General features: G+C 40.6%; 1 protein-coding gene across 3 annotated transcripts in view; it reads left to right on the top strand.

Moving 5' to 3' along the window:
* The window catches only part of RASAL2 (RAS protein activator like 2), a 183,485-nt gene that overhangs the window by 29,316 nt on the left and 137,949 nt on the right, over positions 1–16,220 (top strand). Inside the window, exon 1 of one of the 3 annotated variants that reach the window (XM_061345622.1) lies at positions 8,802–8,988. The exons of the other annotated variants lie outside the window; for them this stretch is intronic. Within the exon in view, the coding sequence (XP_061201606.1) occupies positions 8,940–8,988 (49 nt within the window). The 5' untranslated portion in view covers positions 8,802–8,939. Of the gene's footprint in view, positions 1–8,801; positions 8,989–16,220 lie in introns of those variants that run through there. 3 annotated transcript variants of the gene reach the window in all.

The raw sequence follows: 16,220 nt of genomic DNA, 5'->3' as shown, positions 1-16,220 counted from the left end.
AGGTATTTCTTATTTCCCTTGTTAAGAAGAGCATCTATGTCTTAAATATTCCTCCAGCTTTTTCCTTTCTTCCTCTCCAGACAGACTTTTGAAGAGGAGGAAAGAGAGGAAGCTGAGTGGGTTTTCTTCTTGCTGGGTAGCCACTAATCGTAGCTCAAACAAAAGCCCAGGACCACAAGCACACAGGAGGGAAGAATTCACTAATTTTCATTGAATAATACAACTGGAATCTGCTGTGAAGAAATGATTTGCTTTTTGGGCTACGCTATCTTGTAGGGTTTTTTCCTCTTATCTACTTTAAAATACAAGTGCCTGCCCCATGTGTGCTCATGTAAAGATTTTTCTGGGAAAGCCGATGAGGAAGAGTTGTGCAAAACAGTTGAAAACAACTGCCTTTCTGTTCCACTAAAGGACAGTCAGTTGCTTCATTAAGCTACTCATTCGGACTTCCAGACTCCCAGTGTAGAAATCCATGATTTTTCAAAAATGTCAGTTTTGATTCCCATGATGGCATGGCACTGAAATGCTCATTTGAGGTTTTGTGAGGAAAAATACATCCCTTTGCACGTGGCTTGCCATGGCCTTTTAGGGTTATTTCTGAGAGCAAATTACAAGATTCTCATGTGGTTCTGAACTCTTCTGTTTTCTTTATGGATGTGCTCAAATTTAGGGATTAAGAGTGGATTTCTGGCAGCTGTCTGCCAACTGCAAAAATGTATGATCTCTTATTTTGTTGCAGTCATTAAAAACGTTTGGTCTGCGATGGGGGAAGAGGGAGATCCTAGGAGGGGAAAAGTAGCCAGTTTCTTCTGCTGTTCTAGAAAACCGAGCGCCCAAGCTCCCTGGCCTCTCTCATACTGCAAATTCCTGCTGGGAGGATCATTCCAGGTGGAGGATTTGTCCTCTCCAGCAAGGCTACAGTCCCTTTGGGGACCTCATCCTGAGCGTGGTTCTGGTTATTGTGTACTGGAGCAGTTTCATAACACACCTAAACCAGCATCATATCTCTCTGTCACTAGATTTTTTTTTTTTTCCCCCCTCTTAAATTGGCTCCAGTGCTTAGTAGTCTCTGTTATTAAAGGTTTGGGGGTGGAGGGTAGAGGGATGCTACGGTACTAAGGAGTAGCTTATCTGGTGGGGTGCACAGTGTGTAGGACTTTTTGAAGGAGGCAAGCTGGTGGCCATGAGATGTCTCAAGGATGCAGTCGCCTGGAAAGGTGATAAGCGTGGAAGCTGGGGAGGCAAAAGAGCTTGGACATCATGCGTTTTTAGAACTTAGGAGAATTTTTTAATATTTCAAGAGCCATGAGAATTATTTTAAGCAGGTGAGAGGGAGGCAAATTGTGATGTGTTTAGAAAGGTTTTTTAAAAAATGGTTGTTTAGGTTGACTGACCTTCTTGGTAAAGAAAATCTTTATGTTAAAGATATCTGCATTCTTCTCTTAAGATATTGACACCTGCAAGAAACCTATTCCAGATTTCAGAAGTTACCAATAAAACTACAAATAACTAAGTTTGATATCACCAGGGGGTGACTGAGAATGAGGGAGATGGATACCTCCGAGTCTCTTCTACCTTGCAGAGCAGACAAAGCTCCAGTTACAGACAAGTATTTTCATAGCTGCGTGTTTTGTTATTTATAAAGATAAGGTAGTTTACTAGCACAGTAACAGCACTATTCTGTTGTTTTAACTTGGCAATATCCTACAGCAACATAGGTAATTTATCAGCTTTAGTGAATTATGTATGTTTAATGTGAAGCATCAATAAGGTAGGTGTGTGAGGAGGAACTTTGTTCGTTTGTCTTTTTAGCACCCTTTGGCTCCAGTTCCTTCTCTGAAACGTGGGGCACTGAGTGGGGCAAGATCTGATGTGCTTCTCTTTGCACTGGTGCTGACAACAAAATCACTAATCTTGCTCCCCAGCTGAGCCAGTGGCAAGAATTGGAAACAGTCCTGTGGTAACAGCAATCAGAAATGAGATGGATGTTCTGCAGGTACAAGCAGCATTTTCTCCCTGTGCTGATTGTAGGGTTATAGAAATACTCTTCTGTCTCCTATACACACCCCAAAATTATTTTTCTAGAGAGATATCATGTCTGTTTCCAGCTTCTGTACATCTGTTTCCACTGGGTTAAGGACCACAAGTGCTGAGTGAGAAACAGGAGTGTATGAAGACAAAACTTAAGTACATATTTCTTCCATCTTTTTCTCCCCATTTAACTGGTTCTCAATATGTTTTTTTAGCTTCTTATGCTCAGTATTCTTGACTTCCCCCTTCTCTTCTTGCCTCCCTTGCATCTTTCAAATGTGTGGTTTGATTGGGAAACTGTAATTTCTTTGATGTTCACTTCATTTAAAAGCACCTTAACCTGCAGAATGAACCACTGCCTGTTTCTTGTTCAGTGTCCAATAAATTTCCTGTTTCTCTGGATTCTGGGTTATTCACTTCACAGTTGACAGGGGCAATTAGGCCACTGAAAACTTCTTGCTGCTGAGATCTGCCAGGCTGGCGCACTCAGCTGTGTGTCAGCCACAAAGGCTTTCCCGTTTTACTGGCAATGGCATAATTTGTGCAGTTCTTTTCCATCTTTCGTTTCAGATTTCCCATAATCTTAATTTAGATTCTTGTCTCTTTTTATTGTTGTTGTCTGGCTCAAATTGCAGCTCAAAAGCAATCTTTAATTCGCCTTTCCTTGCACATTTATGTAGAAAATTGCCTGTTTCCCAGGGGAGGAAGGGCAGTGGGAGAGAAAGGAACAATCTTCAAATTCTTCCATATCAACAGCTTTCATTGACAGAATTTAAAATCTCACTCTTCTTTACAGACTTTTTGTTTAGTGAGCCTTAAAATACTGGATAAACTCCAGCAAAGCTAATCTGTTCATCAGGGATGTTGTGCTTGAGGTGAGGAACACTTGTCACAGTGTAGCTTGTATTTTGGGGGTAATTTTTTGCCCTATGCTGGCAGGTTTTGTGTATAACTAGAACAGGAAATTGCATGCAGCCGCAGATTGCCTGTTTTGTTTTGTGACCACTTGTAGCTGCTGAGATTGCCCTGCAGATCACACCTACTCCTTCTCTAAGGACAGACATGAGATCCCACCTTTTAGACTCACTGTACTTGTCCTCCTCATCCCATTATCAGAGGACCTGGCTGTGTCTTAAAGTCCTTCTGTTTTTTTCCTTCTCTTTCCTACTATGAAGCGTGCAAGCATGTGTAAGAGAAGCTACAGTGTGAAGGGGATTCCTTCAAGGGAGATAGGTTGCTGGGGAAGAAAGGGACAACCATTTCAGAAAAGGAGCTTGAGGTTTTACAAAACTGAGACAAAACAGCTCTTGGAAACCTCAGTGAGGATTGTATCACACATGTTCAGACCTCCACAGCCATGGTGAACTTCACTGTTGAGGGGAGGATGAACCTCAGCCGGTACTGAGAACTTGCTGAGCTGCTGGTGGAAAGTTCAGTATTGCAGACAGTATAGTTAAAAGAATGGGCTTTATTTTAGGGAATTCGTGCTGCTTGCAGAAAAGGGTGACTCCATGTTTGAAGCTTTTTCATAGGGTGGTTGGGTTTTTTTTTGTTCTATCAAGAGTTATTGGAGGCATTTGGTTTTTGACATTGTGGAGCCAAGAAGACAATATGTCATTTTATCAGCACATTTCTGGGAGTGTATATGGTTCTCCCCCCTCACACTCCCTCTTACTTTAGATATCTTGTAAAGCATTGTTGTATCAGTCACAACAGCACTGATAATGCCCACAGTTATTAATAATTTCTCTGTGCTTCAAATTTTGCTAAAGCAGCTATTGGCATTTAGATGTAGAAAATAAATACACTTCTGCTCCCAGATAAAGACTGTCTCTGGAGACAAATTTATAGCAATCTCCCATGTAGTCTCAGTGCTCTTTTCCTCAGTTGCCTTGAGTCCTAGTTAATGCACAGAGAGGCATGGTACTGAAGAGGGTTAAAAAGTTGAATTTTTCAATTAGATCACTTTTGCCAGACTGGACACGAATGTGCAGGGGTGGGAGGTGGGGAGCTGGTGAGTATCTGTAGAAACAATAGAAGAAGAAACTGACATGAATGAGAGAGAACTTTTTTTTTCATCTCTGTTTCTTATTGGATTTTGTGGGGTTTTTTGGGTTTTGTTTGTTGTTTTTTTTTTAATGAAGTCTTTGAATGAAGACTGTGAATACTTTGATCAAAACTATTAATGTATCATTGATTTTTTTTCCAGTGACTTACCCATTAGATATTTAATATTTTCTTTTTAAGAAAGTGTGCAGTTTTCTGTTTCAAAAGCAGCCTCCTGCTGTCCTTTGCATAGTGGAAAGCATCTCCCGCTGGCTTTCTGTCGCTTTGCCAGCCTTGAGACTTCTCTTTCAGGGGTGGTTGAACACTTTGGGTTTTCCCTGTCCTTCTGCTGGAGTTGGTGGAACTGGGGAGTGGACTTCCTTACTGCATGCTCACCCTTGTGCCTGGCTGTGGCCACCAGGCCAATTTAATCTGTCTTCCCTGAATGCTGCATGCTATGATCTCGTGGCTTCATTGTCAAACCGATGGCAGGAGCTCTCTGAAAGGAATCACAGCGGTCTCCTGGAATACTCCCTGTCTGTGTGCTTTTTTTCTGTACCTCCTTTCTCTTTACTTATGTCAGTTGTAATAATGTTTTGTTTGGTGGTCACTGGTGATGAGGTTTTTTAAATCCTAACAGCTGCTATAAAAAGAATTGCCTGAACTGCATCTGTTTCAGAAAGTTCTGTAATAATTCTGTTTGTAGGAATACACTTCACTTTAAAAGAACATGAAAATGCGACATGATCAGTTGCACTAGGGTCTGCACAGGGACTGTGTTTTTGAACTTCTGAAACAATTTGTTAAATTGAATGCCTGAGAAACAAAGTGATTTGACTCATTGCTTATATTTAGTATCATTACCTACAGCATTAGGTTCCGTTTTCTTTTGAGCATTAATGTTTTTGGTCAGGAAGGTCAACAGGGAAAACGCCCAGCAGAAGGCATTTTTGTGCTTATCAGAGGGCAAATGCATGGAAAACATCAGGTCAGTGTGCTGGGTGTCAGCTTTTTTTTTAAGAGTCTGTAGAAGGAGCAGTATTCAAGGGTGGAGAGAGGATGTCCTTCCTTTTTGGTAAAGCCTGTAAAATTGGAGGTGGTAGTGGATCCTTAGTACAAATGTGACCTGAATTTACGATACTTTCTTTATGGCTTGACAAGTATAAGAGATCCCAAGCTTAAAAACCTGCAATCCTAGTTACCAAGGTGGTATTTTCTCTGGTTTTGAGTATATTTGTAATTGAAGCAAAAATTTGAATTATGGGTTTTATATGTAATCTTAAAAATATGATTGACCTTATGGTTTTGTTAGAAACAAGCTTTTACTACAACTTTCCACAATCACATGGCAAACAAAGGTTGCCCAGGTTTAAGGTACTGCTTGAGAAGCTTTAGACTAAAGCATTAACACTTGTAAGATCATTTGAAAGTCCTAGTTGCCAAGAGATCCATAAACCTGGGCAGGATCAGCTTGGGAAACTGCATGACTCCTTGCATTTCTAGAACCAGGTGAGGAACTGTAATTGGCTTTCAATATAGAAGTGTAAAACATACCATTAATTTGATGTATAACAGCCCCCAGTGTTGGGGAAGTGAGGTTGAAAGTCAGAGTGGAAGAGTTTGAGCACAGTTTTGCTGGTCTGAGACCTGTGTGCTGCTGTTCGTTCTCCCCATTCCTGTCTCTGTATGTTACAGTGTTGGTTCACCCCAGAAAACCTCTTCAAGGGATTAAATAATCAGACTCCCCTTTTTACGTGCCCTTTGAAAGATACCACATTTGAGACCATGTCTCTTCTCCTTACAGGATGTGAAAAGCAGCAGAGCTGCTATCGTATTTTTCGTTTTCTGAAAACATGAAGGGCTGTGACTCCTCAGAGTGCAGTTGGTGAAAGCAGCAATGTTTTCTTTCCCTCACTCCCAAGCAGTCTCATCCTGGGGCTTGTTATTTCTGTTACATGGAAACCCCTCCGTAAGCAGGCTGAGGAGCCTCTGCTGCCTGAGGTAATCACTCTTTAAACTGATACATATTTGAGGCATCGTGCAGAGTTTTGCAGCGTCTCCTGAGATTCCCCATGATAATCTCATCATCCTGCCAAGGAACCCCTGTTAATATGCATGCAGTAATTGTTTCAGTACTTGGCAGGGATGAGGGTATTAATGCGAAGCCTTTTTTGGCTAATGCGCATTAAAGAAATGATTTGTGTTTTGTACTGTAGCAATGATTTCATTACACTTGAACATTGAAATTTTGGTGGATGTGTACAGAAACACTCGTTTTGAGGCAGTTATCTGGCCTTTTGGAGTAAATGAACCTTGCATTATCTGTGGATCTGTTTCCCAAATGAGACTTGCCTGGCATTGATGCTGGTCAGAAGGTGAGCTTCCTCACCTCTCGGGGGCTACCCAAGAGATCTGGCATGCTCTGGCCCCATCACTGCATGTGTGCATGTATATGCACATATGTATCTAGACCTGGTCCTGTGTTATGGTATATGTCTACATGGCCAGGCAGTCTGAAGTCCAGTTGTGGACTCGTGGGTTTTTGTTGGAGACAGTTAATTTTTTGATTATTTGGTTTGGTTTTTTGTTTGTTTGCTTGGGTTGGTTTGTTTTTTGTTGTTGTTTTTAAACTTGCCCCATGTAGTTTGGAAAAATTCATGTGAAGTCTGTGATTTTTAAGAGCAGCTCTCCTTTGACCCCAGCCTCTTCATCTCACAGTTACATGCCTTAAGGGATAGAAGCAATTTAATTTTACTTTATGAGACTTTGGTTTATCTTGAAAGACAGAGTGGAAAAAGGAAGAGGTGGACTGTGGAATCTGCTGTTGCCATATTATCAGGGTAAGAAAAAGTGGGGGATCTTTTATTAGCCAACTTTGCAAAGTGGTGATATAAGGGACATTTGTTGAATAGTCACAGACCTTTCAGTGTTTCACTTTAGATGTCGTAAAGCTCTTATATGATATAAGTGGTCTTTGATAGAAAGATAAATAACATGCATCTGTCTGAAGAGGCATAAGATGGAAGCTTTTTCAGACAGACACTTCTTATCATCTAGGGACTAAGTATTGCCAAGCTGGCAGCTTTCAAGAGAAAGTGCTGGCCACTATGTGACTTAGTTTGAGAAACCACAGTGGTTAGGTACTATTTCATTAGTGTTATCAATAAAGATACTGGCTGCTGAAGATGCCAGACCAAGAACTACTACAACTCTGGTATACTTTCAGAAGCAAGGAAGAGTTTCTACTGCTACAAAGCTACGTGCATCTCAGCCTTTCCTGCTATAGGTAGCTGGGGAGAAATCCACCAGATTTCCTGTGTTTTCCAGCAGCTGGGCTGCTGTGAGCAGAAAGGCTGTTGTGGCTGTGTCCTGACAAAGGGTGGGAATGCTGTGTCCATCCTCCCTTTTCTCTTTTTCCAAGGATGCTTGGATGCAGCAGGCCTCCCTGATGGCAGCAGGTTTGGAGGCCTGCTGCTGCAGCCTGTTGCTGCAGGGAAGTATGGGGAGTGGTCTGTATCTGGCTCACGTCCTCTGCAGACCAGGTAGGATGCTCTCCAAAGTCACCCAGCTTGACACGGTCTGCATCAGGACATCTGTTAGGGCATCAGTAGGCAGAAGTGGCTGCTGCTGCCTCTCTCATGGGCTCTGCTTGCCCTTGCTTATCCTGCCTGCCAAGTGCATGGGCCTGCTGGAATCCAGTGTAGGGGTCAAAGCCATCGTCATCTTCCTTTGGAGCATCTTAGGTCAGGAGAGCTCAACCTGCCTGCTCTTCTATCTGCCAAGAGCATTTGTTGCCAGCAGTGGAGTAGATGTTAAGAGCCCTCTGGGTCTGTGCAAAAGGGCTTATTGGCGTGTCTGATGCACTCTAGTGTGTGTTCTCTAATCTGCTCTGAGGTGGAGCTACTGTCAGTGAACTTTTTGCTGTTTATTGTCAGGCTGGAGTGAAATGCCTGAAAATGGTGGAGAAAACTCATTGAAGACTAAGGGAGCCTGAAGCTGTGTGGGATGAGGTGGAGATCTCTCAAAAGACAGCAGGCTGTTTATGAAACACTGTCAGAGAGGATGCAGCTGACTCCTGCCTAATCTCTGCACATGCACACACTCCTGCCAAGCTGACCTTGTTCCTGAATGCTGGTAATTGGCTTGTGAAGCAGGCCTGGTAGCCCTGGACATGTTGTGTGATCCAGACACAAGCTAAGCATCACTCCCCTGGTTGTTCATGGCACTTAACCCTGCCAGCTGCACCAGCTGTAGCTGGTGGTGCCACTTCTGGAGCCTGTTTGTGCATCTGCTTCCCCCTTCTTTACCTTCTGTCCCTGAAGTGACACAAAGACTTTTCAAGTCTTTCATCCAGGCACTTGGAAAGCTTACAGAACGCTTCGTACTGGAAATCCAGGGGACTTCTCCAGAGGAGGAAGCAGTGTCTCCTGTTTGTCTTGAGTTATTCTGTCACAACAATGGATTCAGAATTTGCCTAATTTAAAAGCTAGTTTTAATCTGATGGGAAGATGTTTGTGTATTTAAAATAGTTATTCCTTGCAGGAGCCACTCCCTTCTTTTGTCCTTCTCTGCCGGACTTTTCGGCTTCGCTTAGCTAATATGCAGTGCTTGTTTACAGCGGAGATACTGGAGCATGAAGGAAGTCAGTGCATTTAATAGTGAGTTGGTTCCAAGCTTCCTGTGCGTGTGCGCACACACGTGAGTGTATTTTCAGCCTTGTTCATCCAGATGCTGTGCAGCCTCAGTAGAGAAAAGCCAAGGGGCCGGTGCAGATGCAGGGACTAGATGCAGGCTTTTTTTTTTAACTCTTCCACCCACTTTGGTCCTGAGCAGGTTTAGACAACGCGGGTGAAAATTCCAGTATGGCAAGCCTGGTGAGGAAGGTGCTAGTGCAGACAAAGACGTTGAGTGGTGAGTATGAGAAACATCTTGCCTGATGGGAAAGATAACTGATCAGAAGGCACTGGGTTAGGAGCCTAGGAGGAGAAACACTGTAGTGGGCAGAGATGTTGGGTATTGTTGTTGTTTTCATCTTCCATTTCCAGTGCGATACAGCTACTTGGAAATGCCAATACCTGTGTCCATGGGGAAGATGGCTATCCAGAGGAATGTGCTAGTTATGCGGCATGGTCACTTTTAAAGTCTGTTCTTTTGCCTGCCCCATGATCTCTACCTTAGTTTGGCTATGTAAGAGCAGCAGTCCATATAAGTATGATGGCTTTTAATTTGGGAGGTTTTTGGGGGGGTGAGGAGCTTAAAGGAGAGGCATCTCAGGAGCATAAGAACTGTTCTGTCAGTTGTGACTGGACCAAAAGATAGGTTTGAGAAAAAACAATGCTAGTAAGGTGTAGGAGAGACAATTCTGATGCTTTATTTTTTATTCTTTTGATTTGGTTTCAAGTACCTAAGTGGATTTCAGTAAGCTGCTCTCATTTTGCAGTGGTTAGGGAAATTGTCATCAGCAGTGTTGTATATTTTGGATTTTAAAATATTCCAGTAGCAGCACTAGCCTGTGCCTGGGGTTTTTCATTAAAATTTATGGTGTTTATCCAGCTCTTAATTGTGCAAATTAGAATAATTATGGAGTGTGATTATACGTGTACCCAGTGAGTGTTTTTAAGAGGCCAACTCAAATTTCGGGAATTTATTTTATTAGCCTTGTGTCTTTCTGGTGCAAGCAGCCTTTCTTTGTGTTGCAAAGCAAACATCATGAAGTGCCACAGCAGGAAACAATTTTTGCAGGGGCGTATTGGAGTGAATCAATCTTTAATAGGGCAGACGGCTCTTCAGTAGCTCTGGCTAATTAGGACTGATTTGATGAGTTGTCAGAGGCTGAACCCTCCCCAAGCACAGCAACTTCCCTTTGCTCCAGGGTCTGTTAAGGACAAGCGGGCACGACTGGAGCCATGTGCGGTAGGGTTTGTGCAAGTGCCAATTTTATCTGTGTATGAACTTTAATGAAAGGTTGTTCTTGGAAAATGGGACTTTTGTGTGAGTTACTGGCTGCTGCTAATATCTCCTGAGGCTGCAGCTCAGCCTGTATTTTGTGGAGGGGACAGTTCAGACACAGATGTAAGCAAGCAGTGTCTCTTGTGTAGAAGCTATAGACTGGATGTGCATAGTATTGCTTTGGCCTTTGCTGAGAAAGAGATCTTCTTGTTGCTGTTCCCTTCTAGCCCAATTTTACTAGTCTGTCTTCACTCACTCAGGATCTCTCAATAATCCTGACTTTCTGCTTGTAGGAAAAGCAGAGATATCGCTTGAAATGGAGTAATCTCCGTTATTATGTTGTGACAGATACAGTGTGACAGATATACAAAACTGAGGAGGAGATCTCCATGATCTCTCTTCAAATAACTTGGGACTTTGCGTAAATTAATCGGTCCTTACAAAAAGAAACTTGAGAGAAAATAAATAAATAGATAGATATTTGCTTCGGAGATGAGGAGATTGGAATGATTCCAGTTGAAATTTCACTTGGGGAAAAAAAGAAAAAAGGGTAGTCTGAGAATTATTGTGGAGGGTTTTTGGTAGGGAAGTCTAGCAGATATTAAATCCTTAGAGCATACATTTACCTTGCACAGATGTCTTCGGAGTTTTAGCCCATCAATGGTTGAAAGCACAATTCTTTGACAAGAGAAATAAAGGCAATAGGGAAACCTGCAGTAAGCAATTAGCTTGTTAACTTTCAGCATGATTTCAGAATCTCTGGAGAGCTTGGGTTTCGTGGTTGTTTTGGTTACTACTGTTTTTTGTTTTGTTGTTGTTTGTTTTGGTCTGTTTTGTTCTTTGTTTTTGTCTGTGTGGTGTTGGGTTTTTTTTGTTGTTGTTTTTTGTTTTGGTTTGGTTTTGTTTTGTTTGGGTTCCCCCCCCCCCCCCTTAAATCTCATTATTTATGCTGTGGGGAGATTTGTTAAATGCAGTTTTTTAAATACCCTCAGGTTGTTAGGAAGTTCAGGATACCAGGAGAGTGATAACGAAATACAGTGTGGGAGAGTGACCCCAGAGGAGGCATACCCACTGAAGAACTATTTGGATAGGGTGTATAAACACAAGCGCTCCTTTTGTCCCACAAAAACTGTGGGCTTGAAGCCAGTTTGGTTTCTTCATTTAGGGAGGTTAGGCGCTGAGACCTCAGTTCTATAATCCCAGCCTTCTGCACTGATCTTCATACTAGTGTATGGATAAAAGAAGCTCTGCAGTGAGTGGTCAGATGGAAAAAGAAATGGCACAGGAAGGAAACATTATAAGGAAGCATAAAGGACACTTACAATATTTATTTTCCGGTGCTTAAAGTAGGGGGAGCAGCAAGAATATAGATCTACACCTTGTTCTGTGTTATCACATGTAATTCTTGCAAAGGAAGTGCCTGCAACAATATAGGCTGATGAGCATTTTGTCTTTATTATGTAGGGTCTGTGTCTTATTACCACTCTTCTTTAACTCCTCTCATGCCATCAAAAAAAATCTTTTCCTTCGTTCTTAGTTCCTAGTGAGAGATTTACTTATAGGCTAACTGAAAGTGATCTTGGTTTTGTGTGTTCCAAATTTGCTTAGCCACCAACAACTTTCAGCAGATTTCTGAGATACCAGGATTAACAAACTCAGTGAGAGAACATCAGTCTTTAGAAAGGACTTCCAAGTGGTGACTTCTCTGTAAGAATGGGCATGGTCAGAGGCTATTTCAGCAGGACTTGAGACAGTTGTTGGGCTTTTTTAATGACTCTCTGTATGAGTATGGTTGAGGTTCGTGATGGTCGAGGGCTTGTGAGCACTTCATGAAGTGGTGAACTTTAAACCAAAAATATTATAAAAAAAGTCAAGGTCAAAGTAATCAAATGGCATTTTGCCAGCCTAACAAATGCTGTCGTATTTATCTCTCATCTCCCAAGATCCCTGTTACTTTTAAAATACTTTTTAATTTGCCTGTCTTCTGGTCTACAACTGCAGTAGAAAATGTGAATCAGGTTTTTCTGGATTTAAGATAAACTGAAATTAGCTTGAGCCATGCCCTAGCTGAAAAGACATGTAAGTTTACATAAATTGGCTGTTCTTTAATCTCATGTTTGCCTTATAAAAGCACAAGCTGTATGGAAAACTCAACACATTAGAGAACAGCGAAGTAGCAAAGATTTTTAAGGAAAGACCTAGCTATGCAGTCTCCTTTGTTTTCAGACTATGTGCTGCATTTCCTTTTAGCTAATGTTTAAAATGACACCCATTATTTCAGCTGCATCGCCACAAACAATGCTGCTGTATCATTTGAAGGTTGTGTGAGATGATGCTGGGTGCAAGAAGCTGTTAAATGAAAGTTAAAGCTGTCACATCAAAGCTCTTAAATAGGAGAAAAGTAACAGCCTTAATGGTTGCAGCATCTTCACATTGCTTTCTTTTGGCAGGTAAATAATGGTAGGCTAACAGGAATATCCATTACCTCAGAAGAATTCTTAAGCATAAGGAATATCTTATATCTGGGGCTGATACATTGGGGACCTTCACAGTAAATGGCCATGCATAAAATAGTACGGCTTTTAAAGATTGTAGCGATTAAGCTGTTGTGTCAGAACACCATGGCTAAAGGAGCTTCAGTATTAATTTAATCACCTGAGTGCAGTGACATTTATGCTGCCAGTTCAAGTGAGCATGCTATGGAGCTTATTCACTAACAAAAGCATCTTGCTTAATGAAAATCTTGCAGTACAGGTGTCAGAAATACTCTAAGTCTGTTTTGGATTTAGTAATCTGGTTCTTCTGTCATGGAGCCACCAGAATCCTGTCATCACAAAGTCTCTCATTGTTCTTTAAAATAGAAGAAAGAAAAAAATAGCTGTTTAAAAATAACGTGGCATTACCTTTTATACTTGTTGCTCTTATAAATCTTCTGGCCAAGCACAGAATGTTGTGTGTTGTTTCCTCTGCAGACAGGTAATTGCATTAGGGAGAGGAAATTGAGTAGCAGAAAGTACAAAATCTTAAATAGTGTATTTAAGTTCCTATCTCTGTTTAGTGGGAAAATAAAACATTTTCTTTTTCACTTTTTGAAATAGAACATTTTAGCCTCTAAAAAGCAAAGGAATAGATCACTTAATATTGTCTCTGAAGATACCTTATATTAAAAGTAAATGGTTTCCTATTCTTTATACCTCTGTAGCTCCTCTTCACTACAAATGATCAAGGGAGAGCTACAAGACTACTTGCATTGTTCCATAATTACTTTTCTTACTTACATAATTACTTACTAAATACTGTTACATAATTACAAAGTAAGTTTGCAGTCCCTTTCTGACATGACAAAATAGGGTATTTCTTTATTCACAGAGTACAAGGCATATTCTCATGACAATTCTGCAGACAATTCTAGTCCTAGCTTTGTAAGAGATTGCAAAGTTCTAGCTTTGCAATAGATTCGGGCTTAGATTCTCCACAAGATACGTAAGAGCTCCATTATTAGTCCAGCTTCAAAACCTGGACTAATAATAGTTTTTAGTATCCTCGCTGTGTTTTTGCTTTGAGAGTTTGATAGACAGAGCAGTCTGTCAGGGGTGTTACTGAATTTTGGAGATCTGTACGTCACACCGTGTAGATGTATAGATATCCTGACTGCTTTGGGACAGGCTTTTTTAGTGACCGGTAGAATTTTCCCAGATAATTAATTCCAAACTTTATTAAGCCATTCCAGAGAAAAGCCACTTTAATTCTGAACAAGGAAGTTTTTAAAAATATTTTGTTACCCGTGTTAAATTATCTTATTGTTGAACATAATCTGGTTTTTTTTGAGTATCCCTGTGTTCATCCACCCAAAGTTCTCTGAAGCGTAGTTGTAATATCAGCTGTGACATGAAGCTATTTTGCCTTCCACTAACTAGCTCTCCACTACTACCACTATGTAAATTAACGCCAATTATTGCTGGTGGTGTAAACACTTAACACATTTCAGTTCCCTTACCAGTATATTACATTAGTATCATGATTAAATTTGCAGTCCTGAGGGTTGCTGTCAGATATCAGTAAGGGAGAGAATTAATTGTGAAAATGTGATTTCTAGTCTTACTGTGGCCTGAGAGGAGATGACAAATTAGATGATGGTTTACATAGAAGAGTTAATTTCAACTTTGATTTCATTTAATATTGAAAAATGCTTTGAGGCTGAAATTTATAATTAAGATAGTCAGAAAAAGTACAAACATTGATTTTCTGCTTGCTTCTGTAGATTATTTTTTTTAAGCTCTTAGAAGTTTTTGTATGAATCTTTTGACATCACCACTTATTTTCTGGGATAATCACAGGCAGTGGCTAGTTCTCTGAGCTAAATTCAGCTTTTTTCTGGAATAGGTGTTCAAAAATAACTACTCTTGCTAAATTACAGTTTTCTAGATGTCAGTTTTCAAGAGTTATACATCAGTCAGCAAATTCATATGGCCAGGTAATGGCAGCATTAGACCTGTCTGTGTCAGAAGAAGCTGCAGTGCGATTTCTTTGCTGCGTCTGTACTCATAGAATTCCTGAAGTTAAGATTTTGAGATAATAAATACATGTTTCTTCCTGCTCTTCCCCTCCCCTTCCTCTCTATGACATGTTTCCACTGTTATTCCTGGCTTGACATTTCTGAGCTTTAAATATAGATTTATTCTGCCTTTTTCTTTGTAAGAAATTGTGTTGTGTGTCACTAACCTCTTTTGTATTGCTGCATTGGTTTTTCATTCTGCCTAATTTTCCCAGTAGTGTAGTTTGTGGTGATTGGCTTCAGTTATTTTACTGAGGATTCTTGGCATTTAATTACTGCATTTAATAATAGAAAAAGAATATGAAAGCAGTGATTCTACCCCACTATCCCACCAGTTTTGGTGAGATTATCCAGAAATTGCCATCTTCTGGTTCATCCAGCATCTCCTTTATCTAGTACAAAATGTAGACATCTTAATGGTAAAGGAGCTGAAGCTCTCATTTGAACATTTGTTTCGTTGCCAACTTTAATTTCAGTATTCTTCTCATTGGCAACTTTGAAAAATGTTAAAAAGAAAATTTGTATTAGTGTTGGAACATATATTTTTTACATTAAGTCTATTGAATTGTAATCCACTTAAAGTTGTGATTATAAGGACTTTCAAAAATGGGCTGAAAGCAGAGGTGCATGTGGGTGATCTGTATCCCGTTAACTTCAGTGATACGCAGTCTCTTAAAATCCCTATAGAATAGAATGGATATGAACTATTCAGCTGTGAAAAATACAATGAATGTGACAAGAAAGCTTGTGGGATTTAATCTGTTGGTTGCATTTGATAGTTGTTACATGGGAAAAGCAGAGAGGGGAGTGGGTGGAAAGAGGAACTGAAAAAAAACAGTAGGGTAGAAGAATGAAGTACAGGAATAAAACCATCTTTTTTTTCCAGTGAATGTGACAAAAAGATTCTGAATAAAGAATTGATGTGCAGTCATCTTGGTATAAATCTTGCACTATTTCTGAAAAATTTTTTGTACATTTGGAATGTCACTGTGCTCATTTCAGTAACAAAAGAGGTATTTCAGGTTGAAGTATTTGTCTGTTTTTTCCCACCTTTGCTTACAGGTTCCTCAGATGTGCTACCTTAAACTGTGGAGTTGTAAACCCACAATCACTGAAGTGAAAGGTTTTAAACAGCTCAGAACAGCAAAATGCTCCCACAAGTTTAACTTAAAGCCAGGGCTTCTGCAGGCTACAGCAGCAGCCTGGTGCCTGGTATGCGCAATAACTTTTGAAATTCCTTGTGTTTGCTTGTGCTTCTGCCATCCAGGATGTACATATCATGTTGATTTTCTGTAGACTTGTCAGTCTTAATGATCTTCCTTCTGTCAAGCTGACCATTGCAGCTTTGCAGACTTAGTTTCTGCATACCTGAATTTCTACCCAAACCACTAAGACATGCTAAATTGGGTGCATGTTCTAAGACTTGAACATGGCTTTGTGGTTTGGCAAGAAATGTGAATTTTCGTTCACTTGACAAAAAAAATGCTTTATTTGGGCACACTGGAAGTTTGCAAAATAGTTGGTATTTGAGTGGAAAGTGTGGGAGATCTTATACCCTATCTTGTGAGTACACAGTGAATAGTGGCATGTGCTCTGGGAACAGTTGATTGAGGAACATCTTTGTCTATGGACAAGGCAC

This window comes from Neopsephotus bourkii, unplaced genomic scaffold (genome assembly GCF_033783945.1).
Source record: "Neopsephotus bourkii isolate Nb327-2 ecotype Australia unplaced genomic scaffold, CSIRO-AGI_Nbou_v1 NB_234, whole genome shotgun sequence".
NCBI classification, from domain to species: domain Eukaryota; kingdom Metazoa; phylum Chordata; class Aves; order Psittaciformes; family Psittacidae; genus Neopsephotus; species Neopsephotus bourkii.
The sequence above is the reverse complement of the archived record's forward strand: the minus strand, read 5'-3'. Positions and strand labels throughout refer to the sequence as shown.